Source organism: Chrysemys picta, chromosome 22, assembly GCF_011386835.1.
Source record: "Chrysemys picta bellii isolate R12L10 chromosome 22, ASM1138683v2, whole genome shotgun sequence".
NCBI lineage: Eukaryota > Metazoa > Chordata > Testudines > Emydidae > Chrysemys > Chrysemys picta.
The window spans coordinates 19152853-19174866 of record NC_088812.1 but is presented as its reverse complement, the minus strand read 5'-3'; the positions used below and the strand labels follow the sequence as shown (position 1 = coordinate 19174866).

Here is a 22014-nt window from a genome sequence, read left to right as displayed (position 1 = left end):
CAAGGAAAAATTCGTATCCTCGAGAACGTATATCAAACAGAAAAAGGTGCTTTTCAGACCGCCTATCGATTGTCTTCTTTGTGTACTAGTCAAGACATGTTGTGTGCAGTAACCAAAATTGTATACGAACCACATCATGTTGCTGTTATAAGTGGATTGATTATTATATTAGGATTGTTTGTTTTAGGATTATGTTTTTGTTATTGTTGTTGCAAGGGATATTGTTGTGCCTGTAATTTTTCTGCTAAGCCTACTGCGAGAGAGCAGGTAGCCTTAATGATTGTTAATGAGATTTATGATAAAAGTTGGGATGAGATAAGAGAAAAGGAAAAGACAGAAATTAGAGGGCTCATGAATGTGGAAGTTTAGGCCAAGGATGGCGCTGGAAGCGCCAAAGGGGGAAATTGTGAAGGAAAAATTTGCTAGGGCCTAAACTTTAGTTGTCTAGGGCCTGAACTTTGGTTCAGACCTGAACATTAGTGAAGTCTATTGTAGGTGAAAGGTTTTTAGAGGCAGAATAGAGGAAAAGTATAAAAGCAGAACTATCTATAATTATAAGACTTGTGATTCATAGTGCTGCATTGACAGTTTTGGAGAAGTCTGGAAATCGCAGTAGGACAGACTGTGAAAAACAGGAAAGCTTAGAAACCGCAATAAGGCAGACTGTGAAAAACAGGAAAGCTTGCTAAGCTATATTCCTTTTATGGAGAGTGTATTCCAAATATGGCAATAATGCTGATAAGACAGTATGTATCATGTAATTGTGGTTTTATGCTATATAAGCTGTGCAAGATTCTGTAATTGGGGGGATTGCTAGTTTACTGGTACCCCCCATGCATGCATGAAAATAAAAAGGCCTCAGGCGATTCTGATTCAAACACAACGCGTGGTCATTTTTCCACAACAGAAGCTTTTCCTAATCTCCAACCTAAACTGCCCTTGCTGCACTTTAAGCCCATTGCATCTTGTCCTATCATCAGAGGTTAAGAAGAATAATTTTTCTCCCTCCTCCTTGTAACTGCCGTTTAGGTACTTGAAAAATGTTATCATGTCTCCTCTCAGTCTTCTCTTTTCCTGACTAAACAAACCCAGTTCTTTCAATCTTCCCTCATAGGTCATGTTTTCTAGACCTTTAATCATTTTTGTTGCTCTTCTCTGGATTTTTTTTCCAATTTGTCCACATCTTTCCTGAAAAGTGGTGCCCAGAACTGGACACAGTTCTCCAGTTGAGGCCTAATCAGCGCGGAGTAGAGCGGAAGAATTACTTCTCGTCTCTTGCTTACAACGCCCCTGCTCTTGCCTCCATATTACAAGTGAAAACTGAGGAAAAAGGAGACTGAACCCAGGATTTTTAAAGGTATTTAGGCAGCTAAATCCCATTCATTTCAATGGGAGTTAGGAACTGAAATCCCTTTAAAAAATCTGGCCATAATTGATTTGCGTAAGGTCACAAAGGAAGTCTGAAGTGGAGGAGGAGTTTAAACTCAGACCCCTTAAGACTTAGGCAAGTGCAATAACCTCTGGACCATCCTTCCTTTCTCATGTGTGTGTATAATGACGTGTTTCTGTCTACCTGTCCCCACACATAACCATCTCTCTATCTATCCCCATATACAAACATCTGTCTCTGTCTAGTGTCTAGCTATTTGTCCCTGAACATAACCATCTGTCTGACTATTTATAAAAAACATCTCTCCGTGTACACCTCCCTTTATTTAATTGTACAGTGATTTTAAGTGGGGGCTGTGGGAACTAAGCTAATAGCAGTGGCAAACAAAAACAATTACAGTATCCGAGTATCTCCTCTTTATATCATCTGCTGAACTAACCAATATAGTTCAAAGGTAGTGGAACAAGCAGGGGGAGATGCCTATATTGCAGAAATCACATGTCAGTGCATAAAGGAGAAGCTGTACCACTGTTACTGGACACTGTTTTTCAAGGGAAATGGCGCCTTTCTTCATTATCTGGCTCAAGTTCCATTTCCGTATTGTTTTCTCCTGTAAGTCACATGATGACAGAAATTTCTGCATAATGACTTAACGAGTGAGAACTAGCTCATATCTGCTCTCCAGTACTGATCAGTAAAAAAACAGTCCCCATAGTTACATACAGTGAGGAATAATTTTCTGGTGTATTGTCCTCCTCAGGGCGTCCTTCACCTCCTTGTTCCTCAGGCTGTAGATCAGGGGGTTCAGCAGGGGGATCACAAGGGTATAGAACATGGACACCACTTTGTCGTCCTCTCTTCTATATGCTTAAACATCGGATTGAGTCCCTGGATTATATTTTCTGTGCTAGGTCTCTGTTGAACCAAGAGAATTTCCAAGCAGCCCGTTGTTACAGCACCTGTGGGTGTGTCTGTACGGCCGCTCAGAGCGTGCACTCAAGCTAGCATGCTACACGTAGTCATGTGGACATTGCTGCACCCGTGGCAGCTCAAACTAGCTGGCTGTCTCCAAGCCTCCACAACCCCTGAGTCTGAGCTCATGTGGCTAACCAGAGCCACTGCCAGTGCCGCAATGTCTAAACACCAAGTTTTACACATTAGCTCTAGAGGAGCTAAAGTGAGTCTGCCTAACCGGGCTGGGAGGTGGCAAAGTTTGCAGATGACATGGAATTGCTTTGGTGAGTCCAGGCTGGGGAATGAGAGTGAAAACTTCAGAGGGACCTAGCTGAAAGTTGTGGGAATGGGCAGCTCAGTGACAGGTGAAGTTAACTGTTGACAAAGGATTTGAACAGCTCACGCAAAATTCTGTGTTCTAAGGTCAGTAACTGCCAGTGAAACATTCTCTGGTGTTACTGTGAAGAGCTGAATGACAACTTCTCCCCAGGGAAATGGAAAGTTGGCAAATTCAGACCTGAACCATGGAAATACTGGTGTTAGTCACAAAACAGGGGAGTTTTTACACAGCAAATTTGTGTTTTTTTAAAGAAAATATGAAACCCCAGAAATGTTCAGCCTAAAACTTTTGGCTGAAAACCAAAAATGTCTCTTTAGAAACGATTCCCTGTGGTCTTAGGGGAGTTATTGTTTGGGTGTCTCATGTGGCAATTCTCCTTAAAGAGCTGGGGTGTCTGGCAGGACTCTATCTCCCATTGTTCGGATCCGGGGGTGCCCAGCCTACGGCCTGCAATCCATATATGGACCACTAGAGGATTTTGTAAGGTCTTCAGCCCACTTCAACACAATCTACTGATGGCCAATTCAGGGGCGCTGGAACAGTTTTTACAGTGGGGCTGCTGGAAGCCATTGAACCAAACAGTAAGCCCTGTACAGGATGGAAACCACTTCAAGCCAGGGGGTGCAGCAGCAGCACCTAGGGGCCAATTCATTAGTATTTTGGCGCTATGTTTACATCATTTTAGTTTACACATGTGTGTAAATAGACAGTCCTGTCCATAGAAACAACCCAAAGACACATGAAACAAGCTGAACTTAAAATATAACGCAATACAGGTGACTTTAAATCTTATTAAAATGTGTAGAATCTGCTTGCCCTCCAGTGTTTGGTTCATGTGGCCCTCCTGTATAATAGGGTTGGGCACCACTGTAATCTGATCCATTAAGACAATTTCTTATGGTCCAAATTCTTGGGAGTTAGGTGCCTAAATTCTGTTGAGGATCGGGGCCTATGTTCCTATGTGCAGCGCTAGTCAGGAAAGCAAAACCAAAACATCAGAGGGCGTAAGGGATAAGATAGATTTGCGCATTTTAAGGCCAGAAGGGACCATTGTAATACATAATTATAATAATTAAAATTGAGCAGCACTTTTTGGTTAACGGTCCTCTCTTCTATATGCTGGACCTAGGGGATTTCAGCACCCCCACTACAAAAATTGTTCCAGCGCCCCTGAATTGGCCGTCAGTAGATTGTGCTGAAGTGGGCTGCAAACCTTAGAAAATGCTCTGGTGGTCCATATATGGACTGCAGGCCATAGGCTGGGCACCCCAGGATCCGAACAATGGGAGATACAGTCCTGCCAGACACCCCAGCTCTTTAAGGAGAATTGCCACATGAGACACCCAAACAATAATTCCCCTAAGGCCACAGGGAATCATTTCCAACGAGACATTTTTGGTTTTCAGCCAAAAGTTTTAGGCTGAACTTTTCTGGGGTTTAATATTTTCTTAGAAAACAAAAACAAATTTGCTGTGTAAAAACTCCCCTGTTTTGTGACTAACGCCAGTATTTCCATGGTTCAGATCTGAATTTGCCAACTTTCCATTTCCCTGGGGAGAAGTTGTCATTCAGCTCTTCACAGTAACACCAGAGAATGTTTCACTGGCAGTTACTGACCTTAGAACACAGAATTTTGCGTGAGCTGTTCAAATCCTTTGTCAACAGTTAACTTCACCTGCCACTGAGCTGCCCATTCCCACAACTTTCAGCTAGGTCCCTCTGAAGTTTTCACTCTCATTCGCCAGCCTGTACTCACCAAAACAATTCCATGCCATCTGCGAATGTTGCCACCTCACTGCTCGCTCCCTGTACCAGATCATTAATAAATATTTGACTGTTTATTCTACTCTTTGGCCCAGATGCGCAAAGGTAGGTAGGCTCCTAACTTCATTGAAATCAACGGATGTTAGGGGTCTAGACATCTCTGAGGATCTGGGCATTTGTTTTCTGTGGCGTAACCTGTTTCTCATTTATGGCAGCAATGACTACCTAACTTCCTTAATAGCCTCATGTGAGGGACTTTGTCAAAGAAAGTCCAAGTATACTATGTCAGATGGTTCCCCCCATATTCACTCTTTTGTCAACAAAATGAAAGAATTATAGTAGATAAATCAGGAATGATTTTCCATAGTAGAATCACAAGTCGTTAGTCCCTGTCATGACATGCTCATCCTGGTATTTTTTAATTCCATTTCATCATCACTACTAGAGAGACACACGCATTATCGCTTATATAGGGTGAGATATGCCCCAGCCATGCCCTTCATCCCATTACTCTATGCATCACTCTATGCTATTTCAGCCCTTTCTGAACCCTTAAGTCTGCCAGTGCCCCTCACCCTGATCTTCAGCCATTTTTTGCCACTCCAATCCCAGGTTTTTAGACATCTCTGAAGAAAAGAAAAAAGCATCTTAATCCCAATCCATTGCATTCTATCTGCAAACTGCTTATAAAGTTTCTATCTCTGGGCTCTCAAAAACCAGTGTTAGGAATGACTCAATTCTAATTTTCTCTGCAATTACAAAATGATTAAATAACTGTAACAGAAAATGCATTTTCAATAAACTTTTCCACATTTACTCCTGACTGGAAGTAATTATTGCTAGGGGGAGGTTCAGATTTATGGAATGCATAAAACAGGGGAAAGGGATGGAGAGCAGCATCAACGCTTCAAAGAACTTGAACAAAGTTAGAAGCCGACAGATTGGCATCCCACTATCTACTGCTCCCATGTGACCTAAAGGGCATTTTAATGATGCCCTTTGTGCCAGATGTGAGATTCAGAGTAACAGCCGTGTTAGTCTGTATCCGCAAAAAGAAGAACAGGAGTACTTGTGGCACCTTAGAGACTAACAAATTTATTAGAGCATAAGCTTTCGTGGACTACAGCCCACTTCTTCGGATGCATATAGAATGGAACATATAATGAGGAGATATATATACACACATACAGAGAGCATAAACAGGTGGGAGTTGTCTTACCAACTCTGAGAGGCCAATTAATTAAGAGAAAAAAAAAAAAAAAACTTTTGAAGTGATAATCAAGCTAGCCGAGTACAGACAGTGTGATAAGAAGTGTGAGTACCCAGAAGTCACCTCCTACAAGACAGGCCCAACAAAGAAAATAACAGAACACCACTAGCTGTCACCTTCAGCCCCCAACTAAAACCTCTCCAGCGCATCATCAGAAATCTACAACCTATCCTGAAAGATGATCCTTTACTCTCACAGATCTTGGGAGACAGACCTGTCCTCGCTTACAGACAAACCCCCAACCTAAAGCAAATACTCACCAGCAACCACACATCACTGAACAAAACCACTAACCCAGGAACCTATCCTTGTAACAAACCCCGATGCCAACTCTGTCCACATATCTATTCAAGTGACATCATCATAGGACCTAATCACATCAGCCATACCATCAGGGGCTCGTTCACCTGCACATCTACCAATGTGATATATGCCATCATGTGCCAGCAATGCCCCTCTGCCATGTACATTGGCCAAACCGGACAGTCTCTACGCAAAAGAATTAATGGACACAAATCTGACATCAGGAATCAAAATACTCAAAAACCAGTGGGAGAACACTTTAACCGGTCTGGTCATTCAGTGACAGACCTGCGGGTGGCTATATTACAACAGAAAAACTTCAAAAACAGACTCCAAAGAGAGACTGCAGAGCTAGAATTGATATGCAAACTAGACACAATCAACTCCGGTTTGAATAAGGACTGGGAATGGCTGAGCCATTACAAACATTGACTATCTCCCCTTGTAAGTACTCTCACACTTCTTATCACACTGTCTGTACTCGGCTAGCTTGATTATCACTTCAAAAGTTTTTTTTTTTTTTTTTTTTTTAATTAATTGGCCTCTCAGAGTTGGTAAGACAACTCCCACCTGTTTATGCTCTCTGTATGTGTGTATATATATCTCCTCATTATATGTTCCATTCTATATGCATCCGAAGAAGTGGGCTGTAGTCCACGAAAGCTTATGCTCTAATAAATTTGTTAGTCTCTAAGGTGCCACAAGTACTCCTGTTCTTCTTTTTGCAGATGTGAGATTGACAGCTCTAAGGGATTCTGTCTCCAAATGCCTGCAGACCAAATAAATATGCCCTGCCTCTAATTACACTTTTTGACTCCGAGAAAGATGATGATGTCTCTCTTGCAACAGGCAGCTTTAATATTACAGGACAAAGACTAATGTGAGTAAACAAAATGTTTTATTTTCTTCAGCTACCTGGTAAATACACCCAGATCCATTCTTTTCACTGAGAAACAGGGTAGTTGTTTTTTCTCTTCTGAAAATGGTGACTCTTTTACCACCAAAATGTTGTCTTGATTATCTCTCATTGTATCATGTGCAGTAAAATGGGATAAAAAGCCTAAACTACCCTGAATGCGGCATGTGATTTTTTTGGGGGGAGTGTCATATATGGGGCTAGAGACCCTCAGCTGTTGTCGATTCTCATAGTACCATCGACCGCAATAGAGCTGTGATGATTTATACCAACTAAGGATCTGGCCCAATGTGCTTCAGTGAGCTAAGTTATTGTATACGCTCCTCAAATGAAAAAAAAAAAAAAAAGGAAAAGGTAAGATAAAAATACCCCTTGTTTGCCAGGAATCAAGTTGCAAGGGATTTTTTTTTTTTTTTTTTTGTAAATGCAGTTCATGCTTTTGAACAACAAATGTTTTCATTTTAAACTTCTTCGAGCAGGTTTTCTGCTGGTGAAATATTCTAGATTGGCAGCCCTAGAGAGAGATGGTGTCTCTCTGTAGAAAGAACGTTCTGTACAAAACGGGCAGCACTGGCTTCCCCCAACGCACTAGTCTCTGCTAGGGTTCAGGGTGGATACACAGAGATAATGGAACGAAAATAAAAAGCTCGTGTATATTTCAGATTTTCTCATTAGCTTGAAGTGGAAGAACAAGCACATTTGGACCCACTTGGATTCCAAGTAACCGTCTCCCTGGACGCTGTCTGACCAACACTCCCTGCTACTGGGGCATCTCATTGTGGAGTTCTAGGTGGCTATCGGGTGTGTATTCACTATGAAGCTGCTTAATGTTTCTGCTTTCAAAATATCTTCTGAGAAAGAAAGCACTGTCTCCACGCACTCTGGGTACACGAGCGAGATTAACAGAGCTTCAAAGTATGTCTACACTGCAGAAAGGAAAAATAACCCGTGGCAGAGAGTCTTAGAGGCTAGGTCAATTGATTCTGCCTTGTGTGGCTTGCGCTACAGGGCCAAAAATAGCTGTGTAGACATTCAGGCTCACACTGGAGCCTGGGCTCTGATACCAGGTGAAGTGGGAGGGTGATATTGCCATAGTGAACGTGAGAGAGAGGAGAGAGAGAGAGAAGTTTTAGTCGTATCACTGTTCAGTAGACTGTTTTTCTCTTGAATGGTGATCTTTGCCAAACCCACTTGTGTTGCTTCTGATTCCTCGCTGAGTTATGCCAGTTCCATGCTAGTGCCAGGGGCCAGAACGGGTGTGAGGGCTTCTTTCAACCATGGTTTAACTACAGCCTCCCTTTGTTGAACTCTGCAGTTCATTCATACCCTCTTTAGTTATGTGAACACCCCCTTTGTGAATATTAACTTAGTTATCTCCAAAAGAATTGTCTTTGTTGAATTTACTCTGGGACTTTATTCCAAAAGTGAGGTTTTGGCTGACTTGTCATAAATATATCCTGGTTCCTAACTGATGATTTAATTATGGAAGGGTGCTAGCGCTGCAATATAAGGCTGGTTTTCAAACACCTCATCCACCTTTCTGCTCTATATCAGGTTGTTGCAGAGTTCAGAGAATCATAGAACCATAGGGTTAGAAGGGACCACATGGGTCATGTTCTAGTCTAACCCCCAGCCAAGATGCAGTGTTTGTTGTGTCTGACCCACCCAAGATCGATGGCTATCCAGCCTCCTTTTGAAAACCTCCAGTGAAGGACCTTCCACAACCACCCTTGGCAGGTCTGTTCCATTGCCCAACTGTTCTGACAGTTAGGAAGCTTTTCCTGGGGTTTAATCTAAATCGGCTGTGCTGTAGTTTGAACCCACTGCTACTTGTCCTGCCCTCTGTGGCAAGAGAGAAAAACTTTTCTCCAATTTTTTTATGGCAGTGTTTCAAGTAGTTGAAGATGGCTATCATGTACCTCCTTAATCTCCTCTTTTCCAAACTAAACATACCCAGTTCCTTCAGCCTTTGCTCGCATTCCATCCCTTTGATCACCTTTGTCACCCCTCTCCGGATCCTTTCTAGTTTCTCTACTTCCTTTCAAATGATGCCTAGCCATAGAATACCATGAAGCTATATTTGCCAATGCCAGGGATGCAGACTTTGAAAATTCTGAAGTGATCTTTCTATTTTATTTTATAATCTCTTTTCTTTAAAAGGAGTAAAAATCTTGGCAATTATACAGACTCACATGACATGAGTTTAAGTTTGCAAATGTCACACAGCCGGACCAGCATAACTTGGCTTTTGTATCTTGGCTTTCTACTGTATTTCACAATGGTGGTATCCACCTCCCAGCCCCATGCAGTTCATCTTGAATCATAAGCTTTACCTTGGCTGTGTTTCTTTCTTCTACCCCAACAGCATCGATCACACCTGGAATATATGGCGCATGGCAATCATACTGGAGTGTCCATGTTCATCCTTCTAGGATTCAAAGGCAGTCGATCGCTGCAAGCTGTCCTCTTTGGGATGTTTTTGCTTATCTACAGCATGAGCCTAGCGGGGAATCTCAGCATGATCTCTTTGATCAGGATCGAGACGCGGCTACACACCCCCATGTATTTTTTCCTTAGCAACTTGTCCCTTGTAGACATCACTTACTCTTCCATTATTGCCCCTAAGGCACTGGTGAACTTCTTAGCAGAGAGTAAAGTCATTTCCTTTGCTGGGTGTGCCACGCAATTTTTTTTCCACTCCTTCTCTGTGAACTCTGAGGGTTTACTTCTGGCTGTGATGGCATATGATCGCTTCATAGCTATATGCAAGCCGCTGATGTACACACTCATTATGTCCAGGAAAGTCTGTGTCCAGTTGGTAGTGGCATCATACATTTATGCCTCCATTAATGCCATTGTGCATACAGGCTCTTTGTTCAGCCTGTCCTTCTGTGGCCCCAATATCATTGATCACTTTTTCTGTGACATCCCCCCACTCCAGAAACTCTCCTGCTCTGACACTCGCGTGGGTGACACAGTGCATTTCCTCTTTGCTGCTGTAGCTGCACTAAGTACTATCCTGGTCATCCTCATTTCCTATGTTTCTATCATGGTGACCATCTTGCGGATCCGCTCCAACGAGGGCAGACGCAAAGCCTTCTCCACCTGCACCTCCCACCTGATGGCTGTGTCCATACTGTATGGGGCTCTGTTCTTTATGTACTTACAACCCACATCCAGCAACTCATCAGAGTACGACAAAGTGGTGTCCATGTTCTATACCCTTGTGATCCCCATGTTGAACCCCCTGATCTACAGCCTGAGGAACAAGGAGGTGAAGGACGCCTTGAGGAAGACAATATACCAGAAAATTATTCCTCACTGAATCTAACTAAGAGGATGAGTTTCATCATTTAATAATAAACAGAAGCGAGAGGAGCTGGCCTGAAAATGGAATTTCTCTCCTATGGAAAATGTTGAGATTTCAAAAAAAATAATCATCCTAACTCAGGACAAAAAGTTAAAATCTCAAAATACTTTGTGGGAGGGAAATTCTGAAAAATTCCATTTTGGGAAAACCAAAATGGATTTTTTTGGCTGACTGGCCACCCGCCTAGAAGGCTCTTCCCAATTTCATTTCCTCTCTGTTGGTAGAATACGAGATTGGCATGGACTTTCCAAGAAGGTAGCTGAGTCCTGTCCTTTCGACTTCTCCAATGGAAAAAAAAATCAGCAAAAATAAAAATTTCCTCCCTAAAATTTTGTGAGAAAGGTATGTTCTACCAGAAGATCATCCCAATGGAAAATTCCCAACTGGCTCTAGGGATGAGGGAAAAGTGAGATCTTGCTGCTGTTACCCCTGTCACTGGGCCTTGCATGGTGAGAAAGAAGGCAGGAGCAACATAAGAGGGAGATGCCTTTTGGCTCCAACCCAGAGAAGTGCAGCCAATGTCCAGAGAGGGCCGAAGGAAGGTGGAGCAGCAGAGAGGCTTATGTCCTGACGTTTCCTTGCAGAACAGCTGGACCCTAATGGACAGTGAGAAGGGCCAGGGGAGTGAGGGATGCTCCCTGGCAAGGATGTGGGAGTGCCCACTAGGAAGTGGGGGGTTGCACCTGAGAAGGAAGGGTTGGACGGTGGGACGGGAGGGGACTGTTCTGGCACAGGGAAGGAAGAGGACAGCTAAGGAGCTAAGCTGTGATGGAGGACACTGGGGTATGGGGAGAACAAGGACTGTATGCACTGGGATGATATGGAGTACTTCCCTGGAAGTCAGGGAGATCCCAGATGCTGGGTATTCAGGCAGTCACCCCCACACCCACCCCCTGGCAGCACACCTGGCAGGCAGCCTGGGGAACTGGCCCCCAGGATGATTACTGTTTGAGTAAGAGCCTGAAATGAAGAGCTTGGAGTTACCCAAAAGGGAAACTGAGACGAGGGGCCACTTGCAGGGCTGCCTCAAAGCCACAAAGAGACATTCGGGAGGAGGCCACACATTTACAGACTGAATTAAAATGCACCATGGGAAGCCTAGTCTTCTTGCCTGGTTTCCTACCAGGCCATGTGCATGCGTGCTGGCTGATGAGTGGGTGGGCAAGCAGCCCTGTTCCTCCAAGCTCTCAGGCTCCCCAGCCTACCTGGTCCCTGGGATCCCCATCTTCCTGGACAGCCAGTTGCCCAGGCTGCCTGCTTGCTGTGCTGATGGACTGGAGAATTTCCTGCATCCTCAGGATCTGAGACTTCCCGGACTTCTAGGATGCCCAGATTGTCCAGTTCCCTAGCCACTGGTTTTTCTATATTCAATCCACTTTATTTAGTTGGCTTTTTAAAATAATTTCTCTCTGAAGGACTTTATATATTTGAAGCTCTTCTTCATGAGGTGAAGACAGGCTGAAATCATTCCGATTCAGTGTTATTTTCCCCCAGAATTAGGTATTTGAGTGAGTATTTGAGGTAGTTGATCCCCACTTTAGTAGTCACTGTGATCAGGTATAAACGATAGCACAAGAAGCAAGGCAGGAGAGAATCAGAGTCAATAACGGCAACTTCCCCCCCTCTCCCCCCCCGTGCTGGCTGAGCAGCAGGCAAGGAATATAGCCATCGGAGGCAATGGCATATACCCCCATTCAACATCCTGTCAGCCAAGCACTCCATAAACATTGGTAGAGCTGTGTTAGACATAGAACTGGTCAGAAACCGCTATCCCTCTTCCTCAGAAAATTCCCACGTTTCATTCCAAATTGTAACAGAGAGCCAATATTTTGACATTTCCCACAAAAACCACAATTCGGAACAATTTCACTTTGGGACCATGAAGAAGTTTCATTCTGATAATGTCTAAACATTTCATTTTAATAATGTTGAAACTTTGTCAGAGCAAATTAGTCAGAGGAGTGTCAGTGGGGAGCCTCAGATCTGTAAGTATGCAGGAGATTTATGGTCTGCAATGGCAGAGAGTCCTTAATTGTATCTCTCTGATGGCCATTCCAACTACAGACAGTGGGGGACTAAATCCACAGAGGGACTTAGGCGTTGCAATACATAATTGTTAGGTGCCCTGCCGCCCACTGGACTCCTCAGCCCTGAGCTAGGATCCCAGGCTCCCTTTATAATGCATGGGGAGTGTAGACACCTAGGAATGGGATTCACAGAACCAGCATGCTGAGCAGGGAGCCAAAATGAAATGCTGTTGAAAAGGGTGGGGCCTAAGCCCTGCCCCTCAAAGGTAATTAGATACTTAACTCTGGGCCAGAGAGAGATGCCTGTATCTGCTCAGGATTCTCAGCTGTAAACCGTCTCCTGGAGTTAGGTCCCTGAGCTAGGTCATCCCTTGAGAGCTGAGAGACCCCACCCCATTATAGCCAATAGCCTACTGGACTGCGGGAGATCTAAGTTCAAGTCCCTGCTCCAAATCAGCCAGACTGGGTTTTTGAAAACGGGCCTCCCACATCACAGGTGACTGCCCTAACTGAAAGGCTATTGGGTGGACAATTGGGAGATATGCGAAAAACAGAACTCTCCAAATATCACAGGTGGCCTGGAAGGGAAGGTGGCACCTGAGTAGCTCTGAGGAACATGGCTTCCACATCATGTGCTCCTCTGACAGCAGCCCTGGCTGGCAAATCACAAAAGGTTTGCCAGTTGAAAGACCAAATTTCACAAATCACACATGGTTTGTCAGACCTGAACTTGCAGCAGGAATGGTGAGGGTATTTGGGTGAGACTTGGGGAAGGGGATGCTTTAAAACTAGTCTCCGTGTACTATTTGTAATGTCTCCAGTTTTATATTTTTAATTTTTTTCCCCTTATTTTCAAATGTAAAAAAATCATTCAAAACAGTTAAGGTTGATAAGGACAAACAACACCCACATCAAAACCACAAAAGCAATGAAATATTGAGTAAAACCATACAAACTGATCACCAGGAAGTATTATCTGGAGAACTACTGCAGCAGTGAATTTAAATGCTCAGCCAGAACATTTCATTCATGTACATATATAATGCAAAGTTTTGCCATAGTTGGGAAATATGCTTTCTCTCCCTCTGTGTTATGGCTATTACCTTTTTGTTTTCTGTTTTTTGGTGTGAAAAATAAAACAGAAAGGGATTTGACTTACCATGGCCAGAAGGTTGTAAATTCTGATTGATGCCAGGAAAGAGGATTTCTAAACACTCCAGAAATTGCTGGCAGGTTGACTCCCCTTTTTTCTGTATGTGAATTAACAACTTCCTGATTTTGATCACGATGTCCTCTTTTTGATTGATGCTGTTGTACTCCTCTATAATGATGCACTGGGCAAGTAACTCATCCAAGATGTTGTCAGGGTCTCTTTGAATAGTTTCTACCAGCTCTTTGCGTTTGGGGCATAAAATCCTGTATTTGTCCCCAGTGGCCATTATCACTGAATCGCAGGATCCGCAGTGATTTGCTTTTAAAAGACAGAAGACACAGGATTTGTAAAACTGCTAGAGGCAGCTTCAGTTTAGCGAGTAACACTCTAGGAAAGTGCCTTGTCCGTTATCATGAGATTGGCCATTTCAACAATTTGAGAGACAGACCCACCAGACTCCCCTCTTTCCTGTTGAAAATGGAATAGTTCTGTAATAACGACTGGAAATTAGCTATAGCAGTGCACTGGGGTTCATGAAAACTGGGTGTTAGTGCCCATGGGGTTGAGACAGGGCCAACGCCAATAATGCTGCCAAAACTGAACTGCAGCTCTGGCTCATTCACACCTTCCCGGCTCACTGTTTCAAAGCTGCTCCTTGTACCCATCTTTTCCATCCCAGGGCAGGAAATGAGGGGTTAGCTGTTTTGCTAGTTAGATACCAGCATGTCTATTGTGGTCATTACCAGGATTCTTTGCTCTAATATTTTGGCCCCTGGGGAGGTAAATATGAAAGGCAGGGTTAGATTAGCAGCAATCCCATTTCTGAGTAGAGTGAAATATCTCCTCCTTGCATATTTATCATTGACATGTCCATTAAAGTCATGCAAGTCCTTATCTGACTTGGTGCCAACATCCCATCTTTATTAACTCATGCCTTACCCCAGGCAAACTTCCAGCTAAAGTCTAAGTAAGGGCTGAGTAAAAGTAAGGTGCTCAGGATTGGCCCAGACATATGTATTCTAAGAAGTTTCCAAATTTTACTTTACTACAAAATGGCACTTACCTTCCACTCTCTGTCCCAGTCTAGGGAGATCCTGTCTATTGCTAAGGTGTCTGCTCGGTTTTATATAAGGGATAAGATAAGACTTAAAGAGGTGATTTTGGAGAGCTGAATTGGCCAGCTTTTTTGGGGTTTACATGAAATCACTGTAAGAGAAGAACTCACAGGCCAGAAAAATGTAACATCATTCCCCTCTCAAGTGACACTTGGCAGTTACAGGCTCTATTTGTGTCCGACCTAGTGATGAGCCAAGGTGAAATGGATAGGGTTTGAACTCAGGGTAGGTATGTACCACAACATTCATTGCCATGTCAGCCTGATAGAACAAGGCTGGAATGGAAAGGAAGACATGTTTGCAGGTTCAAATGGCTTTGTTCTTCCCCTGGAGGAAACAGGGGATGTGCTACCAGAGAGGATGCTGGGATAGCAGGGGAACTTGTCACTGGTGGGCCACGTCGGTGCCCGCTGACCCCAAACCAGTGACATTCAGATGATCTGAGTTTACTGGAGTGGCTTCATCCAGCGGTTAGTGCACTCTCCTGAGAGGTGTGGGAGGCCCCTGTTCAAATCCTTTCTCCCCATCAGGCAGAGTGGGGAATTGAAGCTGGATCTCCCACATCCCAGGTGAATTCTCTAATTGCTGCACTAAAAATTATAAGATGGACTCTACCACATCCCCCGCCAGCTGGATTTTGAATGAGGCCTGCTCTAGTAAAGGCCTGTTCAGAGCACATTTACCAGATTGGGCCTGCAAGGAAGTTAGGTGGGCAAATAGCAATTTCCCTCTGGTTTGTGGATTGCACTGGGATTTATGCCAGAGAGAGGCCTCCAGTGCCTGGAAGGAGGCTGCAGTGCTCATGCCCACAGGTGGAAATATAGCTGCTAAAGGAATTTTTACAGGGAAGAGTTCGGTGCTGAGTGAGTTTAGGCAATTACAGGGTTAGGCAGCATCTGAGCTGGAGTGTTGTGGGTTGCAGTGGTGCCTAGACTTGAGATTTAGGCTCCTAAGTTCCTTTGTGGATCTGGGCCATAGGAGCCTAAGTCCCATTGATTTTCCTGGAAAGCAGAGAATCTGAAAAGGATTCAGGTGTCATAGTGGACAAACAACTCAACATGAGTTCCCAGTGTGATGCTGTGACCAAAAGGGCTAGTGCAGTCCCTGGACATATAAACAGAGGAGTGGGAGTGGGAGGGGGAGCCAATTTTACTTCTGTATAAAAGCATTGGTGAGATTAATACTGGAAGGCTACATCCAGTTCTCATGTCTATGGTTTAAAAAGGACATTGAAAAACGGGAGAGGATGTGGAAAGCCAGATTTGAGAGCTGGAGAAAATGCCTTAGGCCTGATCTGCACTACTAAGTTAGGTTACCACAAGAGCCTAAAGAGCTCAATCTTTTTAGCTTATCAAGAGGTCAGACTTGATGATCTAACGGTCCCTTCTGGCCTGAAACTCTGTATGCATCTGAGCTAGAGACAGAGTTTTCTTGGAGGCCTGTCCCAGACTGTGGAACAAACTCCCAGAGGAATTAAGAACGAACAATAACCTCAACACCTACCACTCCATGTGCAAGGTGCTCTTCTTCAACCTTGCTTTTGTTAATACAAACACAGATCTCAATGTGTGACAGAATACTCCCCTGGGTAATCGAGTCACCTCTCAATCTTCTTTTGATAAGCTAAAAAGATCGAGCTCTTTAGGTTCTTATCAGAGGGGTAGCCGTGTTAGTCTGAATCTGTAAAAAGCAACAGAGGGTCCTGTGGCACATTCAAAGGTGCCACAGGACCCTCTGTTGCTTCTTAGGTTCTTATGGTGATCTAACTTAGTAATGTAGATACTATACACCATTATAATAATTTTCATACAAGGCCTGTCTTGTAAGGTATCATTTGCTGGTCAATAGTGTCCTGATAAAATATGTCTGCCAACATTGTATGTGAAGTTACAAGATTTCCCTCTATGATGTTATTAACACATGTTCCATACACCCACAGCCCTGCCCAAACTGAGGTCTTAAACAAAGGCACGAGTGCTCTGCTTAATTTGCATTTAAGCAGTAAACAGAGTAATTAAGCAGGAAGGGAGGCAACGAAAGCTCAAACAGATGAGAAAAAGCCAGCAGGGAACATCCTTCCCTATAGACTCTTTGTCTCCTAGTGCCCAGCTGGAAATGGTTTTCAAGAGGGGGACAAACTATAAAAAGGAGGGACAAACACCCCAAGCACCCTTGTCTCTCTTCCTGCCCATTGCATTCACTGCTCCCAAAGTGACAAAGAAAGCATTTGGTGGACTCTGGGGGTGGGAGTCAAAGGGGGGTCTTGACCTACAGGGTTTGGTCAGGAAGATGGCTGGAAGCACAGGGTGAGAAACTTTGTTTGAATCTGATATAGTTTGTCAAGTTAGGTATTAGTAGATGTGTCTTATGTTTATTTTTCTTATAACCATTTCTGACTTTTCTGCCTCATTACTTGTACACACATAAAATCTCTCTCTAGTTAATAAACTTGTTATAGTGTTTTATCTAAGTGTCTCCTATCTCAGTCTCTCTCCTCTGTCACACTGGATGCACAGTCTGGATTTAGACTGCTTTATGCCTCCTAACTCTCACCTCTAGTTTGTGGTCACTGATTCTGTAATTGGAGACAATCTGCCACATGTCACTGTAGTGAGGTAGCTGCTCGGGTAACCACTCTCTGCAGGGTTCTGTAGCAGTCCAGCTTGTCGCTCTTTGGTATTTGTTTTTCCAGTGACTGATGTGTCGGTGTTTTAGATGCTGGTGTAGCATTTTGAGCACATCTTAGTGTTGGTCATTCTTTTCTGACTGTTGATTTAACAGAGAATTGGCTCAGTTCTGCTCCGCAGCTGGTGGTGTTGACATTCCCATGCATAAAATTGCCGGTGGAGGATTTCTGTTAGGGTTTTATTCTAGTCAATGCAATCAGTTCTTAAATTTGGGGCCCAGATTTCACTCCCATGTAGTAGAATGGGTTGGATGTTGCTCTCAAATAGTTTTAGCAGTAGTTTTATCGGGGAGCTGTATCTATTTATATTTTATTTATGGAGTAGAAATCCGGTAGAGCTTTCTCTTGAAGTGTTTTGATAGACAATCTGAAACTTCCTGATGTGTTTATTATGAGATCCTGTATGTATAATGCAGGGTATATTCAAGCTCCATGTCTTTCTAATACCATGTTACTCTGTTTTGATTGTTTTGGGACTTTACCTGGAAAATCATTATTCTTGTTTTTTCCATGTTCACCTGGAATACAAGAGTGTGTTTCTTATGTAGTCACCCAGACTAGATCCAGTCAAGTCATTCCTATTCCACATAGCCTATCCCCAGGTCACTTATGCTATTTAAAGTACCAGCTTGCTCAGAGATTCACTTGTAATTGTGCCTTAAGTTGCTCACTACATATTTAGATGGTGATGATTCTCATTAGAGGAGGTGGCAGCTTTTCTTCTGCAAACTTATAGTGATATGATGATGTGATGTACTGCGCAGAATTCACTCAGCCTTCTTCTACTTAGATTGCTTACATTTCTCACTTTGTCTAACGGATTAGAACAGGGGCAGGGATGGGACTCTTGGGGAATGGAGTCTAGTGGTTAGAGCAGTGTTGACTGAGAGTCAGGACTCATGGGTTTTATTTCCAGTTCTGGGAGGGAAGTAATACCTAGTGACTACAGCAGGAGGAAGTAGGAGTTAGAACTTCTGGTTCTATTCCTGACTCCGGGAAAGGAGTGGGGTCTCGTGGTTAGAGCAGGTTGGCTGGGAGTTCGGCCTGGTGGGTCCTATTCCCAGCTTTGAGAGGGAATTTAGAACAGTGGTGGAGAATGGGAGTCATGATTCCTGGGTTCTATTTTTGGCTCTGGGAGAGAAGTGGGGTCTAGTTGTTAGCCAATGGATATCTAGGAGTTCAGATTCCTTGGTCCTATTCCTGGTTCTGCCACTGACTTGTTTGACTGTGGGCACCACTGACACTGTACTCTCACTTTTTATTTTAGTCTCTCCAAGATGATTTCTGGGAATCACAGTTGCTGGTGGAGATCAGGGAAAGTCCCTGGCACTGATTAAGGTCAGGGTTACACTACAAACACTATCTGGGCTCAGATGTACCGATGCACCTGTGCCGCTGTAGTGCTTCTGATGAAGATGCTTTAAGCTGATGGGAGAGAGCTCTTCTGTCTGCTTAGTAACCCCACCTCTGCGAGAGGTGGTAGCTATGTTGTCGGGAGAAGCTCTCCTGCCGACATAGCATTGTCTACATGGGAGTGGGGCATTAAAGTTGGTATAACTACGTTGCTCAGGGGTGTGGATTTTTCACACCCCTGTGGGATGTAGTTTATACAGAAGCAAGTGTAGTGTAGAGCTGGCCCAAGACTGTAGTGAAATGAAGGCAATTAAATTGTTGTAAATGGGGAAAGGGTCCTTCCCTGTCCTGGCTCCTTCCCCCCCTCCGCCTCCCTCTCTCTCTCTCTCTCTCAGAAGCAATGTGCGTATGTGGGTGGGGGGCATGCAGGGTCATGTGCCCTCCCAGATTTGCTGCTTGGCTTGTACCGAGCATGCTCACACAGACTGAGCATGCTCAAAAACATCTGCTGAAGCCACTGCCCTCACTCTGCCCTTCCACTATTGGCAGGTACAGGTCATCTCTGGGGGTAGTTTTGGATTCAACCCAGGTCAGAACATTCCTTCCAGAGTCGAGATTCCAATCTGGTCAATCTCTCATGACAGACCTCAAGATTCACCCAATCACAAGATCCCGAAGCTGCATGAGGCTCCTGGGCTTCATGAACATATCTAATACAACACACGAGGCTGCACCTCAGGCCCCTGCAGATGTGGCTGGCCTCCATTTATTCACACAGTCCCCATCTTCTGAGCACTGTGTTTATAGTACCCTCACAGATAGTGACTTCATTGGATTGGTGCACTCACTGCAGCAATCTCAAAGCTAGAGCCAGGCGAGATAGAGCTTTCTACCTAAAATTTATTCTCATGGAGAAATCCCTCCGGCCAGCTTCTGACCCTGTACAACAGAATCGCTCAACCGGGGACTCTCTGGGCGTGTCATCATTGGACATGGCAAGTACTCACTCCTCCAAGAAAATGAAGAGAGAGATCCTCCCTGCAGAGAGAACTGTTGAAAAAGAAACAGTCTCCTGCAAGGTTGCTAAACTCTGTGCCAACCACATTGAGGTTGAGCAGTTTGGAGGCACTGGGAACCTCCGGCACCATTCGCACCGGGACCTCTCCCGGCAAAGGAAAGGAATCGAGTAGCAAACATAAGTCAGCCTCCTCCTCTACAGCACCGACAAAAATGGTGAAAGAGTTGGTGCCGCAACCGTCACCATTTGTGATGCCGACTCTGCCCGCACCAATAACAGTATCAGCACTGATGGAGAGGTCAAAAACGTCACCACCGGCACTGACCAAGGCCCCACGTAAACAATTGGCATTGATTACGGTACAATCCAAAACACTGGCACCCAAGGGCATGGCATCAAAAACTTTGGCACCATGCCATTTCACACATCAGGCAGACATGGCGGTATCTTCCACTCCAGGCTCACTACTATTTAGTACTGATGGCTCCTCGGTGCAGACAGCACTGGAGCAAACAGACTCCCCCATTGATCCACCATTATCCAGCGGTGAGGAGGACAACCTAGAGGAGTGCATCTTTTTATCACACCACTCCTCACTGACCAGAACCGGGCCAATGTTGGGACATATGAGATCCAAGGAAAAGCTTGCCCGAGACATAGATTCCTGGTTCAGACACCCATGGATGTGCTGCTCATGGCATTCTGTATGAAATGGCCACAATGGGACCCGTGGGTGGCCTACAGGACTCATTATAACAGACCTCCCACTCCTCAAAGACCCATATGTTCCACAACAGCCTTCTTACGGGAGCCATCAGATGCCCCTGGTCAAACGGAATACTACAGAGACGAGGACACAGAGCAGGACATTTCACCTGCTCATAACTCATAATCATTACTGGACAAGACTGTAATGCCTCCACCTCCTATGGCTGCAGATGACTTTAAACAATTCCAGGACTTGTTCCGATGAGTGGCACAAAGCCAAAACCTCCCACTTGAGGAAGTGACCAAGACCCAACATCAACTCCTAAAGATTTTAAACACATCTTCCACATCGAAGATAGCACTACCTGTCAACAATGTGTTGATGGAACCGGCAGAAACAGTATGGCAAACACCAGTCACCATCCCCCCACGATGTGTAAGAGAGCTGACCAGAAATATGTGCCCAACAAGGAACTTGACTTTCCCTTTTCACCCCGCCTCCCCAACCTAACTCCCTAGTGGTAGATGTGGCCAACCAATGAGGGAAGCAACCCCAGCACAGGTCCATCCCTGCTCCCAAGAAAAGGACTAGAAGAGACTACGTTTATTCAGTCATACAGCCCACTCTTCTGCAACTTTACAATTCTGCACAGTTAACTAGGCTGCGCTCCTAGTAAAATATGATTATGATAACTATCCTAAATTAAATGATTTCTTTAGTGGCAACTCCGAGGAAAGGAAGGACCAGTTTAAGGCCATTCTTAACAAAGGACAACTTGTGGCCAGGACAATGTTACAGGCATCCTCCGATGGGGCAGACATGGCCTCACAAATAACAGCTACGGCCATAGTCATGCGCAGAGCATCATAGTTACAACCATCTGCAATCCTGAAGGGAAGATCTTATACCTTCGTTTGAAGGTCCTTTGGGATTCTGGATTATTGTAGCCATGATGCTTTTGCTGGCTATGTAACTGGTGCATTAATTTTCCATAACAACCTCCCATATTTTTTTAACCATTTTGTGACAGATTGTCATCCCACAGTGCAGTCTGGGAGCCATTGGAACCCCCTCACAATTCAGCTGGGTTGGCCTCTCTCTCACTGTTCTGCCGGTGACTTACAGCCAGTCCTGTTAACACCCAACACAACAGCAAGTGGTGCCTGACACTGCAATGAGCTTTGCAAGCTCAATTCTGCCCTCATTTACTGGAGGGCAGCTGCGAGGTAAATTTAGCTGTCACCTGAACTTGAATTCCAAGACTTCCAGTTTCATCTGCCCTCCTTCCCGCAACCCCACATCACACTGGACATACATGCGGGGTAGGGGATTGGGCCAAGTGTCAGCTGAGAGAGGGAGGATACTGAACTTCTGTGAGTTCAGGTGACATTTCTTCTAATGGTGTATGAGTTTCAGTAACCAGAAGGCAGAGAGCCAGTCCCCCCAAAAACATTTTACTTTCAGATTCCAATTGGCTATTTATACAGCATGAGGCCAACACAGGGCAGTGGGACTTCATGGGGAGCTGTGTTTGCTGTTGATTCTGCTGGAGAACAGGAGGTAGGTGACGTTCTTTCTTACAAGAAAACTGAACAATTTCTTGGAACAAAAACCTCTGGGCCAGTCCTGGGGAGCCTTTCTCAGTG

General features: G+C 44.4%; 2 protein-coding genes across 2 annotated transcripts in view; one reads left to right on the top strand and one right to left on the bottom strand.

Annotated features, from left to right (window-relative positions):
- Positions 1 to 2105: 2105 nt before the first annotated feature.
- Positions 2106 to 22014, bottom strand: part of LOC135977030 (olfactory receptor 5AR1-like) — a 127333-nt gene continuing 107424 nt past the window's right edge. The window contains exon 2 of the mRNA XM_065575613.1: positions 2106 to 2162. Coding sequence (XP_065431685.1) covers positions 2106 to 2162 — 57 coding nt within the window. The remainder of the gene's footprint in view (positions 2163 to 22014) is intronic.
- LOC135977162 (olfactory receptor 5AP2-like) lies at positions 9324 to 10262 on the top strand. Its single transcript, XM_065576439.1, has one exon. The coding sequence runs from the start codon at positions 9324 to 9326 to the stop codon at positions 10260 to 10262; it is 939 nt and encodes a 312-aa protein (XP_065432511.1).

Coding starts and splice junctions, on each gene's coding strand:
- LOC135977162 (XM_065576439.1), top strand. CDS start 9,324: ATGGCGCATGGCAATCATACTGGAGTGTCCATGTTCATCCTTCTAGGA.